Genomic DNA, 19245 nt, shown 5'->3' on the forward strand with positions numbered 1-19245 from the left:
GTTAAAAGACAGGAAACAAAGGGTAGGAATAAATAGTAAATTTTCAGAATGGAGAGGGGTAACTAGTGGTGTCCCCCCAAGGGTCAGTCCTGGGACCAATCCTGTTCAACTTATTCTTAAATGATCTGGAGAAAGGGGTAAGCAGTGAGGTGGTAAAGTTTGTGGATGATACCAAACTGTTTAGGATAGTCAAGACAGAAGCAGACTGTGAGGGACTCCAAAAAGATCTCACCAAACCGAGTGACTGGGCAACAAAATGGCAAATGAAATTTAATGTGGATAAATGTAAAGTAATGCACATCGGGAAAAATAACCCCAACTATACTTACAGCATGATGGGGGCTAATTTGGTTACAACAAATCAGGAAAGATCTTGGAGTTATCGTGGATAGTTCTCTGAAAACTTCCACACAGTGTGCAGCGGCGGTCAAAAAGGCAAATAGGATGCTAGGAATTATTAAGAAAGGGATAGAAAATAAGACACAGAACATGGTACTGCCTTTGTATAAAACTATTCACATCTTGAATACTGTGTACAGATGTGGTCTCCTCACCTCAAAAAAGGTATTTTGGCCGTGGAAAGGGTTCAGAAAAGGGCAACTAAAATGATTAGGGGTTTGGAACGGGTCCCATATGAGGAGAGGTTAAAGCGACTGGGACTTTTCAGTTTAGAAAAGAGGAGACTGAGGGGGGATATGATAGAGGTCTATAAAATCATGAGTGGTGTGGAGAGGGCCGATAAATAAAAGTTATTTATTAGTTCCCATAATAGAAGAACTAGAGGACACCAAATGAAATTAATGGGTAGCAAGTTTAAAACTAATACAAGAAATTTCTTCTTCACACAGCATGTAGTCAACCTGTGGAACTCCTTGCCACAGGAGGCTGTGAAGGCTAGGACTATAACAGAGTTTAAAGAGAAGCTAGATAATTTCATGGAGGTTAGGTCCATAAAAGGCTATTAGCCAGGGGCTAGAAATGGTGTCCCTGGCCTCTGTCTGTCAGAGGCTGGAGAAGGATGGCAGGAGACAAATCGCTTGATCATTGTCTTCGGTCCACCCTCTCTGGGGCACCTGGTGCTGGCCACTGTCGGCAGACAGGCTACTGGGCTAGATGGACCTTTGGTCTGACCCAGTACGGCAGTTCTTATGTAACGCACGGCTCTCTCAGTCTGTGTGTGCAATCAGCATGCACCTCCTTTCCCTTGCCCTTGCTTTATGTATGTGTTACTAAAGTAATACTGGTAGGAAATAAGCTACATGGACAGAAGCCAGTGCAATCTGGCAACTCTGCGTTTGGGCAATGGTAAACAAAAGGTCTCACGGGCCACATATTGAACTCCGCTGGGCCGCATGCAGCCTGGGGACTGCAGGTTGCCTACCACAGCTTCAATGCTCAGTGTAGATGAGGCCATGATGCACAATTCTTTTCACACCTCAGCATCTTTCACCCTTTCCCCCACCAAAATAGCTGCCTCTATCCTTTACTTGCACAAGAAAGCTGTAATAGAGTGATCATTTTAAGGTGTTTTGCGGGGGGGGGATTTCCCCAGGTAAAATAATCAGAGTATGTATGTACTTAAATCACGGCGAAGCCTACATCCCAAGTTCAAAGTGATTCAAGTATGTAATTTCTGAAAAGTTTATCCAGTGAGATTTGTTCCTTGCCAATGACACCTTTTCCTCTCCACCCGTATTTCCAGCGACCTACCCTCTGGCGTTTTGACATCTGCAAGGTTGCACTCCTCTTGCTCAGCTTCAGTGCTCTGTTTGATATTCTCCACCTCCAGCCAAAAACTGTCCATTGACAAGCTGTCCAAAGAATCTGCTCTGGAATTCATGCACTCCAACAACGGCAGCTCCATAGAACGCTTCTGAGGAATCTGGCTCATGTTGCAAGGGCAATTTCTGGTGGGGAGATAGGAGGGAAATAAATTTAATGTCCTGATATCTGGGCTCAACTTTCATGCTTAGCGAGAATAAGTCAACACTTCATGATTAATGACTGAGACAACCAAATAAAGATAAGTGCTCGACGTCCTATTGTTTTTGTTTAGCGATAATAGCAGGTTGAAGGCTGGAAACAAGCTCATTAATTAGTCTAGCTACATGCAGTATGACGCGAGTGGAAGTAGCAACAATACAAGTTTCCTCAGATTGTCCTTCCAACAGCCTAGTATGGAACACCCATACTGTAGTATAAGTGAGGAGTAACAAAATCTCATACTCACTTGGTTCAGCTGAACTGTAGGCCTCCCTGAAGAAAGCTGCTGTCCTGTTCCAAAAGGGACTATTTCAGTACAAACTAGGTACCAGAGCAGGTCAGGAGAGTCCACACAGAATAGTTAGAGCACAGGACTTGAGAGCTTTACAGATCACACCCCTCTGGTACTCTTTGCCACCTCCACATAGCCAGGCCTCAGTAGATAAGCCTCAGGAGACCAAACATGGACACCAGAATTACTCCTCAGTCATGTGGCGAGCAGCAGGTTGTTAGGGTTTAGGCAAAGAAACTTCATCTATTTTGACAATAGGTGATACTCGAGCATAGTGTCAGAAAGTGAGGATTCAAGAATTAACACTGCCACAGCTCTCAGAGGGTATGTCTACACTACAGCGCTAATTCGAACTAACTTAGTTCAAATTAGTGAATTCGAACTAAGCTAATTCGAATTAGCGCATCCAGACTTAAACTAGTTTGAATTAGCGTTTTGCTAATTCGAACAAGCATGTCCACATTGAGTGGACCCTGAACCGAGGTTAAGGATGGCTGGAAGCAGTGCCGGCAGGGCATAAGAGTAGGACTTAGAGCATGGAGCTGCTGTCTCAGGCTAGCCGAGGGCTGTGCTTAAAGCGACCCGAATCCCACCCAGGAAAGACAGTTCTCAGGGGTTCCCCGCTTGCAAAGCAGTCCTGGCTTGGAGTGCCCTGAGTGCCCACACTCAGCACATCACAGCACTCGGCCATCAGCCCGGCTGCACTTGCCGCAGGCTGCCATCCATGGGAGGGGGGTGTCAATCGGGGGGCTGCAGGAGAGCTTCCACCCTGAGGAGCCCACAGAGCCACCCCAGTCCTCCCCATCGGGGGCTCGTACCCCATTCCTCCCTCACCCCCTTCCACTTACCCCTTCCTGATGTACAAAATAAAGGACACGTGTGTTCAAAAATAGAAACTCTCTTTATTGAACAAAACTCAGGGAGACTGGGAAAAGGAGGTGGGAGAGGGGAAGAGAGAAGGTGGGAGAGGGGAGGGCAACTAAAATGATCAGGGGGTTGGAACAGGTCCCATATGAAGAGAGGCTAAAGCGACTGGGACTTTTCAGCTTAGAAAAGAGGAGACTGAGGGGGGATATGATAGAGGTCTATAAAAGCACAAGTGGTGTGGAGAGGGTGCATAAAGAACAGTTCTTCATTAGTTCCCATAATAGAAGGACTAGAGGACACCAAATGAAATGAATGGGTAGCAGGCTTCAAACTAACAGAAAGTTCTTCTTCACAAAGCAAATAGTCAACCTGTGGAACTCCTTGCTGCAGGAGGCTGTGAAGGCTACAACTAGAACAGAGTTTAAAGAGAAGTGAGATAAAGTCATGGAGGTTGGGTCCATGGAGTGGTATTAGCCAGGGGGTAGAAATGGTGTCCCTGCCCAAAGTTTGTGGAAGGCTGGAGATGGATGGCACGAGACAAATGGCTTGGTCACTGTCTTTGGTCCATCCCCTCCTGGGTACCTAGGGTTGACTGGACTAGATGGACCTTTGGTCTGACCCAGTATGGCCATTCTAAGCTCATAGCTCAGGGTTGGGGGGTCTCAGTGGACCACCTTGATTTTCATGCCAACCTGCTCCTGGGTGGCCAGGCTGGCAGCTCTCCTGCCCTAGATGGCCACTTTCCTGTGCCTAGTGCGGAGTTCGTGGACAAGGTCCACGATGTCTGCACTGGACCAGGGGAGTGCCCGCCTCTTGCGGTCCTGGCCAGGCTCCCGAGAGCCGCCAGCCTGGTCCTGGGAAGAGGCGGAGGGCTGGGGGGCATCGGGTGGCTGGCTCATGGCGTGCCAGGTGCAGGGTCTGCTGGCTGGGTGCTGGCAGGCTTGCACCTGGAACGGGCACCATAGCCAGCCCGTGCCCCTTTAAGGGCTCCGGGGCCGGGAGGAGGGCAATAGAGTTTCCCTGGTGTTGCCCAGAGTGGCCACCAGGGAAAGCTGGGGAGGGCTAGCCTCCCACTAGTTCGAATTAAGGGGCTACACAGCCCTTAATTCGAACTAGTAAATTCGAACTAGGCTTAGTCCTCGTGGAATGAGGTTTACCTAGTTTGAACTAAGCGCTCCGCTAGTTCGAATTAAGTTTGAACTAGCGGAGCGCTAGTGTAGCGCCTATCAAAGTTAATTCGAACTAACGTCTGTTAGTTCGAATTAACTTTGTAGTGTAGACATACCCAGAGTGAGCAAGAACAGAGTATTAATGTTAAAATATTATTAGTGTTAAATTTTTTCACAGTATCAAGCTGTCAAAGCCAGTTACACAACCTGGATTCAGCCCCAGCCCTTAAGCCTGCCTGATTTCCATAGGCATTCCCAAACTTTCCAAGGAAAGAATGATTTTAGATTATTCCAGATGCAGAATGCAAACTTTCCATAGTGCAGAGACATAACAAAGAATGAGTACCATTGATTTTAACACAAGCAATATAAACTGATCTCCATTAGCTAACTCTGCATTTCAGAGGGCTGTCATTAGCGCTACAGATGAAATGGTTCAGTGTTGCCAACTCTTGCAGTTTTATCACAAGTTTGTTTTTCCTTAAAGCGCAAGCTTCTGCAGTCACGCGATTAGATGTGATGAGACAGACATCTATCAGGATAATCTAGATGGTGTTTGGTGTTGTCATGAGGGCTCGGTACTGGACTTGATGACCTCTTGAGGTCTCTTCCAGTTCTAGTGTTCTAGGATTATGTGAGAAACTCAGTTTAAAAATATTTCTGGTTTCTTCCTGGGCAAGGAAAAAAGCCCTAAAGGCAAGTATGGTCTTTACCTCAACATATTTTTTGAAATCTCTGTGTTTAAGCCAAACATGACTTTTTAGGAATCAACTCATGGGGAGTTGTTGTTTTTTAAACATTTGGGAGTGTCACTACTGGTAGTTAGTGAGAGAAGTGCAGCAGCTACAATGTACAGAACAAATAGTGCATTGCTATGATTCCAGGAAAGAGAAGATCAAGATAGCAAAGCCCTATTAGGCCATCCAGCCATCCCCCGAGGAGTTTGCTTTCCCTTCCCAGTTGTAAATTTTACTACTCTGACGGTCTGAAAATAAGAGATTAGGATGTCAACGTGTAGTCAACTACATGATTAACCGATAAGCCTGGGCTTCTTCTCGGTTAATCCTATTGATTATACATATTCCCTCTCCACCCGCCACCATGGGATGCTGGCACAGCCTCTGTCCGCAGGGAGCTCAGGCCCCCCACAGCCACCCTGCTGCCTCTGATACAGAGGCAGTAGCAAGGGTGGCAGAGAGCTTCCTGGGAGTGGGGCCACAAGCACTCTGGCTGCCCGTCCCACCTTCTGGGACTATCAAATGATTGTGTAACAGCTAAAATTTGATGCAGTTACACAATTATTGAATTAATCAGTATCTAACATCCCTAGTAAGCGATTAGCATTTCTATTTTTAGGAAATCCCCTAGAAGGGAGAGAAATGTTTATAAAAGGGTTCTGTAAGAGGAAACAAGTATATTGCAGTAGGAGCTATGGAGATGAAGAAGAAGAAATGTTCTTCCCCATTGACTGAGTAGTTCTGCCTGGTATTCCCCTGCAACAATTCTAAAGGAAAGTAATGCTTGCCTCACTGATACAATCTTTTTCTCATTCTACTATGATCATAGGCTTCACCAGGAAGTAATTTTAGAACAACAAATGATAGCTCAAGTTCTTCCAAGTGGAATCAAGTTGGAGTTCGGAACACAGAGAAATATCTATCTATATGCACACCACAGATATTAATATGTATGTGTGTACAAGTAATCACTTTTAAATACACACACACACACACACACACACACACACACCCCACCTGACATGAATCTGCATTTGCTCCCCTTACAGAAAAATAAAGACATAAGGTGTACAAGAGAATGTGGACACATCGCCTTGCTTATCCTGTGAGAGACATTTACCCACATGCAGAGACAGCTCTTCACCTCTAAGTACAGAAGAATCTACAAACGTGCTAGCCATGCTATTAGCTAAACAGGAGATAAGCTAGTAAAGAAGTGAGAGGAAAGTAACAATATACAGCATACTAATTACACTAACAGCGATTGCAACCCCAATACCAGAAACACAGAACATCCCTGTTTTCTGACCTATTTACACCTGATATGCAACTGGTGCTGCTGTTTTTCCTCACTTAATCTGGCCCACAGACATGAACGGGTTTCATTCCCACCAATGTGTGATGTTAGATCACAAAATATTTGGTGCAGGAGCCATATGCATTTGTCCAGCCCTTAGCATAATGGATCACTGATCCTTGATCAGGTGTTTTATTTAAAATACTTCTAGGACCACTATGGCTGTAGTACCTGTACTACAGCCATCTTTCATATATTAACTCTCAACTCCCTTCGAGGTTCAGAGTTGCTATTCTTTCCATTTTACCGAAGGAGAACTGAGGGAGAAGAAGTCTGTTGTGGTGGAGACATTTGTATTCAAGACCCTAAATCCTCAGATTGGCATACGAGCCCCTGGACCACTCTTCCTCTCACACTCCTATAATGCAAAAAGCCCAATTGCTTGTCTAAACTGAAACCCATTTACATTTTCTTTTCATTTTCTAAAGGCTGTTTAAAGTTGCTTTAAAAATGCAACTGATGAGGCAGAACGCAAGTTAACTTCAGATTCCGGACACTTATAAAAGATTGTTGTTCACTGAAGGCACTGAGGACGGAACATTCCGTGACCCACGTGAGTAGGAGCAATTTAGATTGGAGGTGGCGATATTTCAAGCAATCATCAAGGCCAGCTAGACCTGAACAAAGAGTAGGTGGAATAACCAAGTTCACCCAAATGAACCGTTACCACAACAAAAAGTTGAACATTTAGAAAAGCTTTTTTTAAAATTAACTCGACAAAAGCAATTGGCTAGAAAATCAAGTTGTAACGTGCATAGCTTAAAAAACCTGAACAAACATGGCAACCCTAAATCTCCAAATACAATGGTGTAAGGATCAAAGCACTTCATTTACTGCACGTCATGCTTGCAGCATCATGGGCAGCTAAAAGTCCAATCCAAAACAGAAGTCATTGGCGCCTGTTGCTCATGTCTCCTCACTCTCCTCTCCATCCAATAATCTCACTCCAGCCCCTCCAAGTTCTTGATGCAACTAAACTACCAAGTGCAGCCCATTGCTAGCTGCATCCTAAGTCCCTCTTACAAATAAATGTCTTTAAACCTGGACCTAAGTCACCCCCAAGATCTTGGAGCATCCATAAATGTTCCCAAACAGGAGATTCTTTGGAATGTATCCATTGTGCAGTCAGTGCCAATAACCAAGCCAATGAAGACATCTGTGTTTGAGATCAGTGATTAGACCTGGCAGTTCTGAATTTTGCTTTTTCAAGGACTTCTGTGTCAGGCACATTGGTTCTCCACATGTTATTTAAAATATAAAGATGACAGCAGGTGCGGGAGCCACGTAGCATTCTCATATTCCTGTTCTGGTGCTGCAAGGCTCACCACCATACAGCAACATGCTCAAAACGAACATCTCAAAGACCCATGTCTTGGCGTTTAAGTGCTTAGTCAGCTGACTGAATGTGAGCGGTAGCCCTTACAATGCAAGAGCTGAACTCATCATCTAGAGATCAGATGTCCAACGTAAGTAATCCTAGAAAGCAAAACTTGTACATAATTGCTAGCTTGGTACTAACAATTAAAACTTCTGATGCAAAAACATACAACATTGTCTTCTTTAGACAAGTGGCTAATCTGAATTTCTCACAAGCTAATGCAAAGCTATTACAAAGCTGATGGAGCTTCTCTCTCAGCACGTAGCAAGTGCTGACGCATTGACAAAAGTTCTATCGTGCTCTTAAATATGCCACATTGAAGAGTTTTCCCATCTGATCTTGTGTGGAGATCAACACCTGTGGTGCCAGATGAGAATGCTTTACAAAGCAGCAGAGGGATGAACATACCCAAAGAGGATTGGCATCCAAACACATTCCCATTTGGCACCAACATACTAGGTAGTTGAATTTGGGTGAGGTCCACAAAAGGAGGACTGAGAGGAAATCATTTCTAGATATCTGGAAAGGCCCTTTCCTGGTGACCATGTCAAAAGGCTTTGTAAGATCTATGAGGGTCAGAGTTGTTTTTATTTTGTTCTTGACACCTGCTGGCAAAGAGATCCACAGGTTGACAGCGCATTATGTGAAAAAGTACTTATCTTTATTTTAAATCTGATGCCTAGTAATTTCATTGGGTAAACCTTGGTTAATGTGTTCTGTGAAGGTGTAAACAACACTTCCTTATTCACTGTCTCCATACCATTCACAATTTTATCAAAACTCCCCTTAGTAGTCTCTTTTCTAGGATGAACAACCAGAAATCTCTCCTCATAAGAAAGCTATTCCATACCCCTAATAACTTTTGTTGCTTCACTCGGTACATTTTTCAATTCTAACTTATGTAGGGTTTAGGTGATTTGGTTTTGTTTTTGAGTTAGGACAACTCAAACTGCATGCAGCGTTCAAAGTGTGGGCATAAAATGTAGCATATTTTCTGTCTTCCGATCCATCTTTTCCTAATAGGTTCCTAACATTGTTAGCATTTATGTCTGCTGCTGCACTGAGCAGATGTTTTCATGAACTATCCACAAAGACCCCAAGATCTTAGTGGATAATTTAGACCCCATCATTTTGTAAGCATAGCTGGGATTACATTTTTCTGTGCTTTACTTTGCATTTATTCAACATTGAATTTAATCTCCCATTTTGCTGCTTAAACACTCGATTTAACAAGATCCCTTTGCAACTCTTGCAATCAACTTTGGACTCAACTATCTTGAGTAACTAGGGGGCTGTGCCCTCTGCTTAGTATGCTTGCCAACCCACACTTGCTTTTGCTTCTCTGAGAAAGCCCGTTGGTGACAGTATGATGTCATCAGATCATCAGCAGGAATATTCTGTCATGTCATCTTGTATCTGTAAAATTTGAACAGTGAAATGGCAGTCTAAAAACTAACACACATAGATGGTAGGTATCATGAGCTTTCGTGGGCACAACCCGCTTCTTCAGATGACCGGAGTATTAGAAGTCCAGATCCAAGAATTAATAAGGAAAGGAGTGGGGAGGCGGGAGAGGAGGGGATAGAAGGAAAAAAAGGGGGGGGGGGGAAGGAGGAGAAAAAAAAAAAAGACAGTTCAAATAGTTACAAGAGGCTGATAAGAACAATTAGCACCTCCGTTGGTTGGTTGTTTAGTTAGTTAAGTCATTAGGATTCTTGCAATCACTCCAATCTCCTTTGTTAATACAGTGTTAGCAACCTTCACGTCTCATGGTACATACCCCTCCTTCCCTTCTGCAGAGAAGCAATACACTGTGCCAACGTTTAAGCACATCCTATCCTTATGTCTGTACTTCAGCAAGAAGGACTTGGTGTCCTTTGGAATCTCTGCGGATGTTCGGGAAAGGAGCACAGAATGCCACGCTGGTTGCCTAGTCAGCTTGTAGACAGAGTGAGGCGGACTAGCTCAAGCTTTCTAATGACCTGTGTCAGAGGAGGAAAATCTGCTGCTCTGATTCAGAGTATTGCTGACACGTGCGCGTGCCCTCCCTGTCATTCACAGACTCAGCAGCCAAAACTCAACCAGAACAGACCCCAGGCTCTACATAGATGCTGGGGCCGTTATTATTTAGGCACATGCTTGAGTGCTGTGTTGGGGAGGGCCTAGGCAGTTATGAAAAGTCAGTTAGGAAGAGCCAGCTAGCCATGGGATGTTCTCTCATGAATCCTCCCTTAAGATGTTCAGGTCAACCCCAGGCCAAGTAGTATGATGGTAAGAACATAGGGAATAGGGCAGGCGGCAGATATCTGGAATGACATGAATTTTAAAGGCCCCATCTCTCAAGAGCCTACAACGACCAGAAAAAAGTTTACACAGCCCTATTGGAAATAAAGGATTTTCCTCTCTCCAACAGCACTGATCCCTAAAACTGGTGGCTCATACAGCATCAGTTATCAAAGCTGTCATGGCCCCTTGATCCTGGAGTGCTTTTTTGGTTCTGGATTTGGGAACAGAAAAAAGAGTTTCGTAACAAAATCTGTAGATACTGACAAACCCAAAGCAAAGTGCATCGTAAACCTGTCGTCCAAGTTCTACTGAACCCGATAAGAAAACAGTATTGTTGCGCATTCATTTTGCTCCAGTGCTGGATCATTCCATCCAGAGAACTGCTCTCAGTGCAGTTTTAGCTCTTTGACTTCTGCCGCATTTGCTCTTTCCATACCAATAATTCCTCAGATGCCCTCTCTCATCAGATGCAGTCATGAAGAGGTTTCCTTCCCTTGTGCTGAGCCACTTCAAAGGAAACATTTTGCTACAAGTTTAAGTAAAAAAACCATGACCCACTTTAAAACTGTTCCAAACGTAACTGGGGCAGGAAGAGACAGGAGATGGTGAAGTCTTCCAAATATTTAAAAATGCAAGACAGACACCATTTAACTTGCAAGTATTTCCAAGGGCATGAGCCAGGCCCAAAGGGACTCCTTGCACCAAGCAATAAAACAGGAAAGAGTACACTTGAAACTGAAATGAAAGACTAAAATCACAAAATGCATCAACTCAGAGGGGAGGAGTCGGCAGGGTGCAATGCTACAAAAATCCGAGGTTTTAAAGGCCAGAATTCACTGTAGAACAAAAAACGTTTCTTGAGATAGTCTATCACTCACTATTTCCATATTAATTTAGAGTCAACCTATGGATCGCAAGCCAAATATGGCTCAGGAGGGCACCAAATATGGCTCTTTTGGCCATAATTGGCTGTCCCATGTGCCAGAGCTGAAGCTAGGCCACAATGTGGCTGTCCCTGCTAGTTGCCCCAACCCCAGTTCCAGCTCCGGCGGCTGCCACACAGCACGGCGGCACCACGTGAAGGGCCACTGCCCTGTGTTCTGGAGCTGGGCTGCCATGTGGCTGGACATGGGTCCACAGTGCAGCCCCAGGCACAGCTACACTGAGGCCAGGCTGCAGCCTCAGCACACAGGGCAGCTGTCCACCACATGGCCCTGCTCCAAGAGCAGCCACACACAGCTACCATGTGGCCCTGGCTCCAGCTTCGGCCCTTTCCCTTCTGTGTGCCAGAGTTAGGGCCGGGGCTGCAATGCAGCTGCTCCTGCAGCAGTCCCCATCTGGCCGCAGCTTCCTGTCTCCAGCCCCCAATCCTGGGGCAAGCCCCACAGTGTGGCCCCCATCTGGCCACAGGGAAGCCATGATCTGGTGCGGTGATCCTGGTCCGACCCCTCGTCCAGCCACTGCTGCCTGGGTGCAGTAGCTCTGCCCAGATAAGGTAATCCGGCCCCAGGGACCCCCCACATACTCAACTTCTCACACCCAGCACCCTGCCCTGCCTTGCCTCCCGCCATAAGATTGACAGAAGACAGCCTGAATGCCTGCATTAAGCTGGGTTTGACCCGTTATGAGAAACATCAAAGAAATGTGTGAAAAGATGCAGCAGCAGAAGTCCCATTAAATAAAGTCTGAGTACAATGTTTCGTTCATGCTTTTATTAATCATGTCAATTATCAATACTATTAAGTTGTATATTTTCAATCATGCCAATGGGCAGTCTTATACGGCTCTTTGTTGACCACTTGTGGATTTTGATGTAGTTTGGTTCTTTAGTTTGAAAAGGTTGCCAACCCTGATTTAGAGGAAACAACTCAAGTCCCAAAAGAAGCAGGTCTCTCATTGACCTTCACTTTTTATTTCTCAAGGTCAAAAAAACACTCGCAAAACAATCAGCTGGCAGAGGAGCACAAGATTCAAGGAAACGTAGGAGGCCTGTGCAGTGGGAACTTGAATTTGCTTTCAAGTTCCAGCCTGGAACCATTAGTACAAATCCTAATGAAGGGGTGTAATGGTGAGTTCTGAAATAGCTACACATAGGACAGATCAGCTGATAGGAGTACTTAATAGAATAGATTCTCCTTGGATTCTTGTCCCTTTGCTCTGCAACCTAAGCTACATAAAAGGGCTGAGAAGTAGCCAGGTCTGGCCAGCGAACCATTCCTCTTGTGGGGGATCTGTAAGCCATTACAGAACCAAGACACCCCAACTTCAGGCCACCCCCGCCAATCACAGAATACCATTAGTAGGGACAGGCTGCAGCCAGAGTACAATGCACAGGGAGCATTCAGTGCTCATATGGCCCTCCAGGATCAAAGCCAGCTAAAGCTGGCCTACTCTACACTGAGGTTCTATATGGCATAGATCCATCCCAGACATTACCCCCTTCTCATGAGATAGGCAACTTAGTGAAGCAAAGATTCTTGACCAGCATGTATGACGGATGGAGCCTGGTCTGGGGCATCAAGGCTCCTTACAGCCCCTGACTGGAGGCCTTTCCCAAATAGGCCACAAACCAGTCACACCAAGTGCTTCAGCTGCCAATCCGGCCAGCAGGACACTTCATGAGCAAAACCCCTCAGACACCTCAGCTCTCCCTGTGCCCTGGCCCTAACACACAGGTGAGGGGTTATAGAACCCAATCTCACCTATCCCAAATGGGTTCTTCTGGCCCCAAAAGACCAGCCACAATTCCCAGTCAATTTATACTTTGGATCTTACCCACAAGATCATGCTGGGCCAATCCTTTAGAATCTAAAATATAAAGGTTTATTAATAAAAAAGAAAAGGTGGAGAGTAAGGTTATTAAGGAGAATACATTACATGCACCAATCACCAAGTTCTTGATGCAGGCTCTCAGCAGAGATGTTATAAACTGCAAGCTTAAAAGTCTCTGGTGTACATCCTAGGTCAGGACAGGTCGACAATCCTTCCTGGCCCGCTGTCCCTCGCAAGGCTGCATCTGGGATCAGTGACAGAATTGAAGACAAGATGGAGTTTTCCTCATGGCACTTTATATCCATCCCTGGTACTTTCCAAGCTGGAGCAGGTCACATGGCCAAGTGACCTATCATTGTGTCCCATGTCAGCGACCATTAGATACTGACTGGCTCCAGACGCACTCCTAAGGTGTGTATTGGGTACTTTGAGCGCCACTGTACCTGGAACCGTGCTCCTTAACCACACGCAGTCCACGCCAGCATCAGCACAGAGTCCATATTCATAACTCCACATACAGACAGCACACAAATACAGAAGTAGCATACATAGAATCAGTGGAACAGAAGCTTTCGTTTGATACATCACATGGCTCCCTTTGTACAGACTTTGGGACAAACACCCCCCATCCCCATGGGTGCAGGAGTGATCTGGCTGCTCTCCTTAAAATCCACAACATGACAGCATGTTTAAGTCAACCACTTTGAGCAGTCAGGTTTATTCACCTATACAGATTTTAAGGCCAGAAGAGGCCACTTTGAGAATTCCACTTAATTCCTGCACCCCAACAAGAATCTTTCAGCTCTGACTTGCCAAGCCTGTATTCAACAACCAGTCGAGAACCAATGAAGGCAGCTCATTTCAGAAGCTGTAAGGAATCCTTCAGGAAATGAAGTTATTTAAATTTGATTTTAAAATGTTTTTTAATTTTTTTGGGGGGGAAAAAAGTAAATTTATTTAAAAAAACTATAAAGGCAGTTTTCAGTGCACATACGGTAACTTGCAGCCAAAATAATGATTTGGCAGCCAGTTACCCAATGCTTCAATGAAACGACCAGTGTCCAGGCAAAAGCATAAAGTCTAGATAATGGAGGTTAAAGCAATGAAACCTAAGTTTAGTTAATTGTCAGCATTGTCCTCACCTCACACTCGCAGCTGTCTCAGAGGTCTGACAGCATAACCAAAAAACCTCAGCTCTTACAGAGACTAGAAGCTGAACCACCATCTGGCTGGTGTAACTATCAGGTCCATAACCAAAGCTTTGTAGTATGGTCACTGCACCAGCAGAGAGAGAGAGAGAGAGAGAGCTCTCTCCTAGCACTGGAGAGAGAGGGGAATCATTAACAGTGCATAGAAGCCCCTTGAAACTAGAAATGTAAGTGACTAGTTGACTATCCAATAAGCATATGCTTATTGGGTAGTCAAGTAGTACTCGACCATTTGCTTCACCCTGCCCCCTTGCTGTCTCTATCAAGGAAGGGGGGAGTAGGAGCCGGTACTGGGGGGGAGCCAGCTTAAAAGCCAGTTCCCCGCAGCATCATCGGGCGGAGTGGGGGGTAGGGGAGGCAGAAATGTAGCAGGAGACCAGGAGCAAGCGAGGAATCAGCTGATTCCCCCTAGTCCCTCTAGCTGCACCTCTGCTTTTTAAATGCATTAAGAGCTTGGCTCTATTAGAGGCCGCAGCATGGGGTGGGATAGATGGACGCAGAGGAGGCTGCCACAAACCAGCCTCTGCCCACGGTGGGCCAAGGCTTGCTGCAGCGAGAGGCTGTTCTGGCTGGGCAGGCAGCCAAGCTCAGCCCTGACTCACGCCGGGTCCAGGACCAAACCCTGCTGCAGCTCTGCAACTTAAAAGGTAATAGGAGACAGGGGGCAGGTTGCACGGCTCCTACTGTGTTTTAAATTGCAGAGTCGCAGCGAGGTTTGCTCCTGGACCCAACGTGAGCCAGAACTGAGCCAGGCTGCCTTCTATCAACTAACCAATACAAATTCTACTGACTGTTCAATTAGTAAATTAAGATCATTTTAACATCGCTCGTCCTTGCTGCACACTCCAGCATCTACTGTGAGAAATCATGGATCCCAGACTTCCTTCCCATGCTGTGTTCAATGTGCTTAGGACACCATGCATTGCAGCAAAACTATTCATGCACTTAGTATCAGAGGAAGACGACTTGGATGAGGATGACAAAGTGAGTGACAGAACAACAGTGAAATGTTATTGCATTGCGTTGTCACAGAGCAGCTGTGCAGAGCAAAGCGTTGCTTTCGGGCTAGGGAAACCATTGTCATGCGGGTGTGGGATGAAGATCAGGGGCTACAGAACTTTCAGATGCAAAAAGCAACCTTTCTGGAGAGCTGCTCTCTTGGTAGAGAAGTGTGTTGCCATTGCGTTGGGGAAGCTGGTGACTCCCAATTTACAGATGAACAGCAGCAATCTGTCAGGGAAGTCTACCACCAGGGCAGCACTTACACAAGTGTGCAGGTCAATCAGTTGCATTTTGCTGTGAGGACTGTGACTCTGGGAAATGTGGGTGACATAGTGGCTGGCTTTGCCGACATGGGCTTTCCAAACTGTAGCAGGGCAATCGATGGCGCGCACATTCCCATTGTAGCGCCACCCCACCTTGCTACAGAAACATCAGTCAGAAGAAGGACGCTTGGGCATCATCAAGGGCCTTTAAGAGACATAAATGCAGGGTGGTCTGAAAAGGTGGGTGCATCATGCACCTTTCCAGACCATCCCTCATTTGTCTGAATTTCAGCCGTTACACAGTTGCCCTGCTAGACCGTTTTTAATATCCCTAACATGGACCCTGAGTATGGATTATGGAGCTGGCAGTCTTATCTTTGCAGAGAAAATGTTTTTGTCCATGGAGCTATGCAGAACACTCCCAGCTGAGGAGCAGGCCTAAAGCTTTTCAAGGCTTACACAGAAATAACAAATAATTTAACATTCTTCCTGGAGGATGAGGTTACATTAAAAGGTATTTTATTCACTCTGCCTGTAACTCTCAGCAACAGCAGGTGCAATTTCTAAATCTGTCACCAGAACACTGAAGATATAGGGCTCAATACAACTTTCCTTGAGGTCATTTTCAGGTACTGAATCAGTCCCAGAGATTGTTTCATGAAGATAGTAATAGCAATACTAGTAAAATATGCTTTGTCTATTGATCCTCAGAATAGGATCAATATTGATAACTTCCATTTAAAAATGACAGGAGAGCGAAGATTAGGACCTAGCAGTAAGACAGCTGGTGAACTATTTTAGCAATGACAGACCTTAAGTCAGTAAAACTCTATGTACATAGAATCCTGAATTGATGATAATGGGCTCCCTGTCTTCCACTGTAGTTTCAAGACCAGGCTTTGGGTGCAGAGCTAACAATTTACACCACATTCCTAATCAATGTTGCCCTAATGCCAGCGCAATCAGCTCAGGGAAGATCAACCCAATGCAAGAGGGAGCCTTCAAAGTCACACAGCTGAAGTAGGGGGCTTGTGTCCAAATAAATGTGTTAGTTTTTAAAGTGCCACAGGCACTAGCAACACAAAAATCCCAGCATCTCACTATGGGATTATAGTTTGTGATCAGAGACATCACAGTTGCTTCAGCTTGGCCTTCCTCTAGAGTGGGAACAGCTCTGGAATTGGCATTCTCTGCGCCAGCTGCCCTCAGCCCGATGTCACACTTTTCATTGTAGTTTTCAGACCACTGATGATCCCACCGCACATCGAAGAGGATGCAATGGTGGCCAGCTGCTGAATATGGTATTGTGTTGGACTTTTTAAACAGCTTCTTCACTTTGATGCAGGGTTTCCTTAGACACTAAGTGGTTCACAGGCTCAGCACAACTAGCACGGACAGATTCGCCAATGCAATTCTCCCCTGCACTGGCTGAGTCATCTCCAGAAAAAGGAGAGCATGCCAAGCATGCCCCAACTGCTGTCCTCTCACCCTACTTCCCTACCCAGAGCAGGGAGAAAAGGGGGCAAATGCTACCTAGCCATGTCTACATGAGGTGGTGAACCAGGTAGCCAAACTTTGCTTAAAAGTGCATCCTTAGACCACCTTGTACTGCTGCATCCAAGCGACCAACAGCGCTTTCAGTTCTACACCTAACCCTCTCCAAACTCTCTGCCATCTTCAGTGATGCAACAGTAACAGCAAACCAAACTTTCGTGCTAAATTACCCAAACACTGGGAAAGTCCTCAGTGTTCTCCTTTCTAGCCTACATCCTAAAAAGGCTACCATTGATCACCCTCTATGTGGTGGTGCACAAGGGAAATCCCCAAAATCAGAGGCAAAGGAAACATGAGATTTGCTCACCACTATTCAACAAAATTACCTTCAGCATAATCTACTGTATATTTGAGAGAGTTTGTTTGATCACCAAATTTGGTAGGCAACTTCCTCTTACCCTAACTTAAAGCAACATAAGGGTTTAATTGTGCCAGGAAAACAGGATGTGCCTGGAATCAGATTGCTTCTCACCTGTCTCTACATATTAAAAAACAAAACATTTTTCCTGTGGGACAACAGAGTGACATCACGTCACCCTGCATTCCCAGGAATCCAGACCATATGACTGCTCCATGAAATAGTGGGGAAGGGGTAGCTCCATCCCCGCACACCCCCGGAACAGCTTCCAACCTGCCCATCCCATACACCTGCCACACAGTTTTGCTCTGTGCGGCCCAGCCACAGCGCTCGGGGGCCAGGCTGCAGATCTCCACCTGAGTGAGCGGCTCCGACATTTGCTGCTAACCCAGGTCAGTGTGCTCTCCAAGAAGCTCTGTCTCCATACACCCCCTGGAGCAGAGTCTGCCTGCCTCTTGGCCCCAACCCCAGTCTTCCCGGCCCACGTGCCAGCTGCGTAGCTTGGCTCTCTGTGGCCTGCGCTCAGGCCCGCTCTCCTCGGCCCGCTGCAAGCTGGACAGGTCTTGCACCCCAGCCACTTCCCCAGCTCTCCAGAGCAGCTGCTCTGCGCTCCGGGCTCAACACAGAGCAAAGCTGCCTCAACAAGCCCATGCAGAAAGGCTGAGCTGGGGGCAGGCTGCGGCTCCTGCTGTGGTGGCCAGGGCTACCCAGCCTGGTGGTGCTTCTGGGCTGGGAGGGCAGGGTGAGCGTAGGGAGGGATGAATGTGGGGATGGGTGGTGCGGTAAATGGGGGATGGTAGGGATGAGGAGGATGGGCAGCGGGGGGTGGGGAAGGGAAGGGGTTTGGGAGGATCTGTGGGGATAGGAATGGAGGTGCGGGAAGGGATGGAAGGAGAGGGATAGGCAGTGTGGGGCAGTGAGGGGGAGGGGTTCGGGTGGATGGGTGAGTATAGGAATGGAAGGAGGAGATAAGGACGGAAGGAGGGAGATGGGCAATGTGGGGTGGGGGAGGGGCTAGGGAGAATGGTGAGTGCAGGAATGGAGGCGGGGGGATCAAATTGAAGTACAGGTTGCGGGGCAGGGGGGGGGGGGAGGGAGGATGAGAAGAAGCCAGGACTGCCTGGCCTTGACGCTGTTCCACGGCCAGGGGCGGGGAAGGGGGGGCAGAGCCAGGGCCGGCCCAGCCTTCGCCCAGCAGGGAATGGGAGGGTGCAAGGGAGCAGGACTGGGGCTACCACACATTGGCCCAGTCCTCCCCAGCAGCCGTGGCTGTCTACCCTCATACAGGGGGTTGGCGAGCGTAGTGAGCAGGGGTCTAGGGTTGCCAGGTGTCCGGTATTCTACCAGACAGTCCGGTATTTGCGCTCTTTGTCCAGTAAAAAACAAAAAAGCCAGAGAATACCAGACATGTGTAATGTCCCGTATTCTCTGATTTTTCCAGCCGCGCACCGGACAGAAGCCTGGCGTGGGCAGGGAGAGGGGCTGGAAGGTGGGCCACAGTCGGCGCTAGGAGCCTGTGATTGCGCAGAAGCATGGTAGGGGGAGTCCCAGCTGGTAGGCAGGGCCACAATCGCCACTCTGGGTGCTTCAGAAGCCCAGTCGGGGTGGGGGGAGTGGCTGGGACTCCCAGCCACTCCCCCCGCCCCCGTAAGGCTTCTGCGCAATCACAGGCTCCCAGCGCCAATCATGGCCCCGTCTCCTGGCCTGGGAGTCCCAGCTGGGAGGTGGGGTTGCGATCGCCGCTCTGGGTGCCCCAGAATGGGGGGGCTTATCCCATGTTGCTTTTTTTTTTTGGCTCAACCAAAAAAAAAAAAATCCGTGTCTCTGGTATTTTTGGGAGACCATCTGGCAACCCTAGTCACTTCCCCTAGCAAAACCAAACAGAATTGAGACAGGATCACAAAAGCAAGTACAGCCCTCAAAACTGACATAACTGAGTGAATGTTGAAAGAGGCAGAACCAAGATAAGCCAGAAAAACAGGATGAATGTGGAATATAATTGCTTCTCAATAAAGCTTT

At 46.8% G+C, this 19245-nt stretch overlaps 1 protein-coding gene across 6 annotated transcripts in view; it reads right to left on the reverse strand.

Annotated features, from left to right (window-relative positions):
* ARHGAP40 (Rho GTPase activating protein 40) overlaps window positions 1-19245 on the reverse strand; it is a 90992-nt gene that overhangs the window by 35654 nt on the left and 36093 nt on the right. For 5 of the 6 annotated variants that reach the window (XM_075901341.2, XM_075901342.2, XM_025181639.3 and 2 more), the window contains exon 2: window positions 1711-1907. In XM_075901341.2, the coding sequence (XP_075757456.2) occupies window positions 1711-1891 (181 nt within the window). In that variant the 5' untranslated portion in view covers window positions 1892-1907. Of the gene's footprint in view, window positions 1-1710; window positions 1908-2230; window positions 2934-19245 lie in introns of those variants that run through there. The other variant, XM_025181640.3, reaches the window with a different exon arrangement.

The sequence above is a fragment of the Pelodiscus sinensis genome, chromosome 17 (assembly GCF_052426305.1).
Source record: "Pelodiscus sinensis isolate ZL-2025 chromosome 17, ASM5242630v1, whole genome shotgun sequence".
NCBI classification, from domain to species: domain Eukaryota; kingdom Metazoa; phylum Chordata; order Testudines; family Trionychidae; genus Pelodiscus; species Pelodiscus sinensis.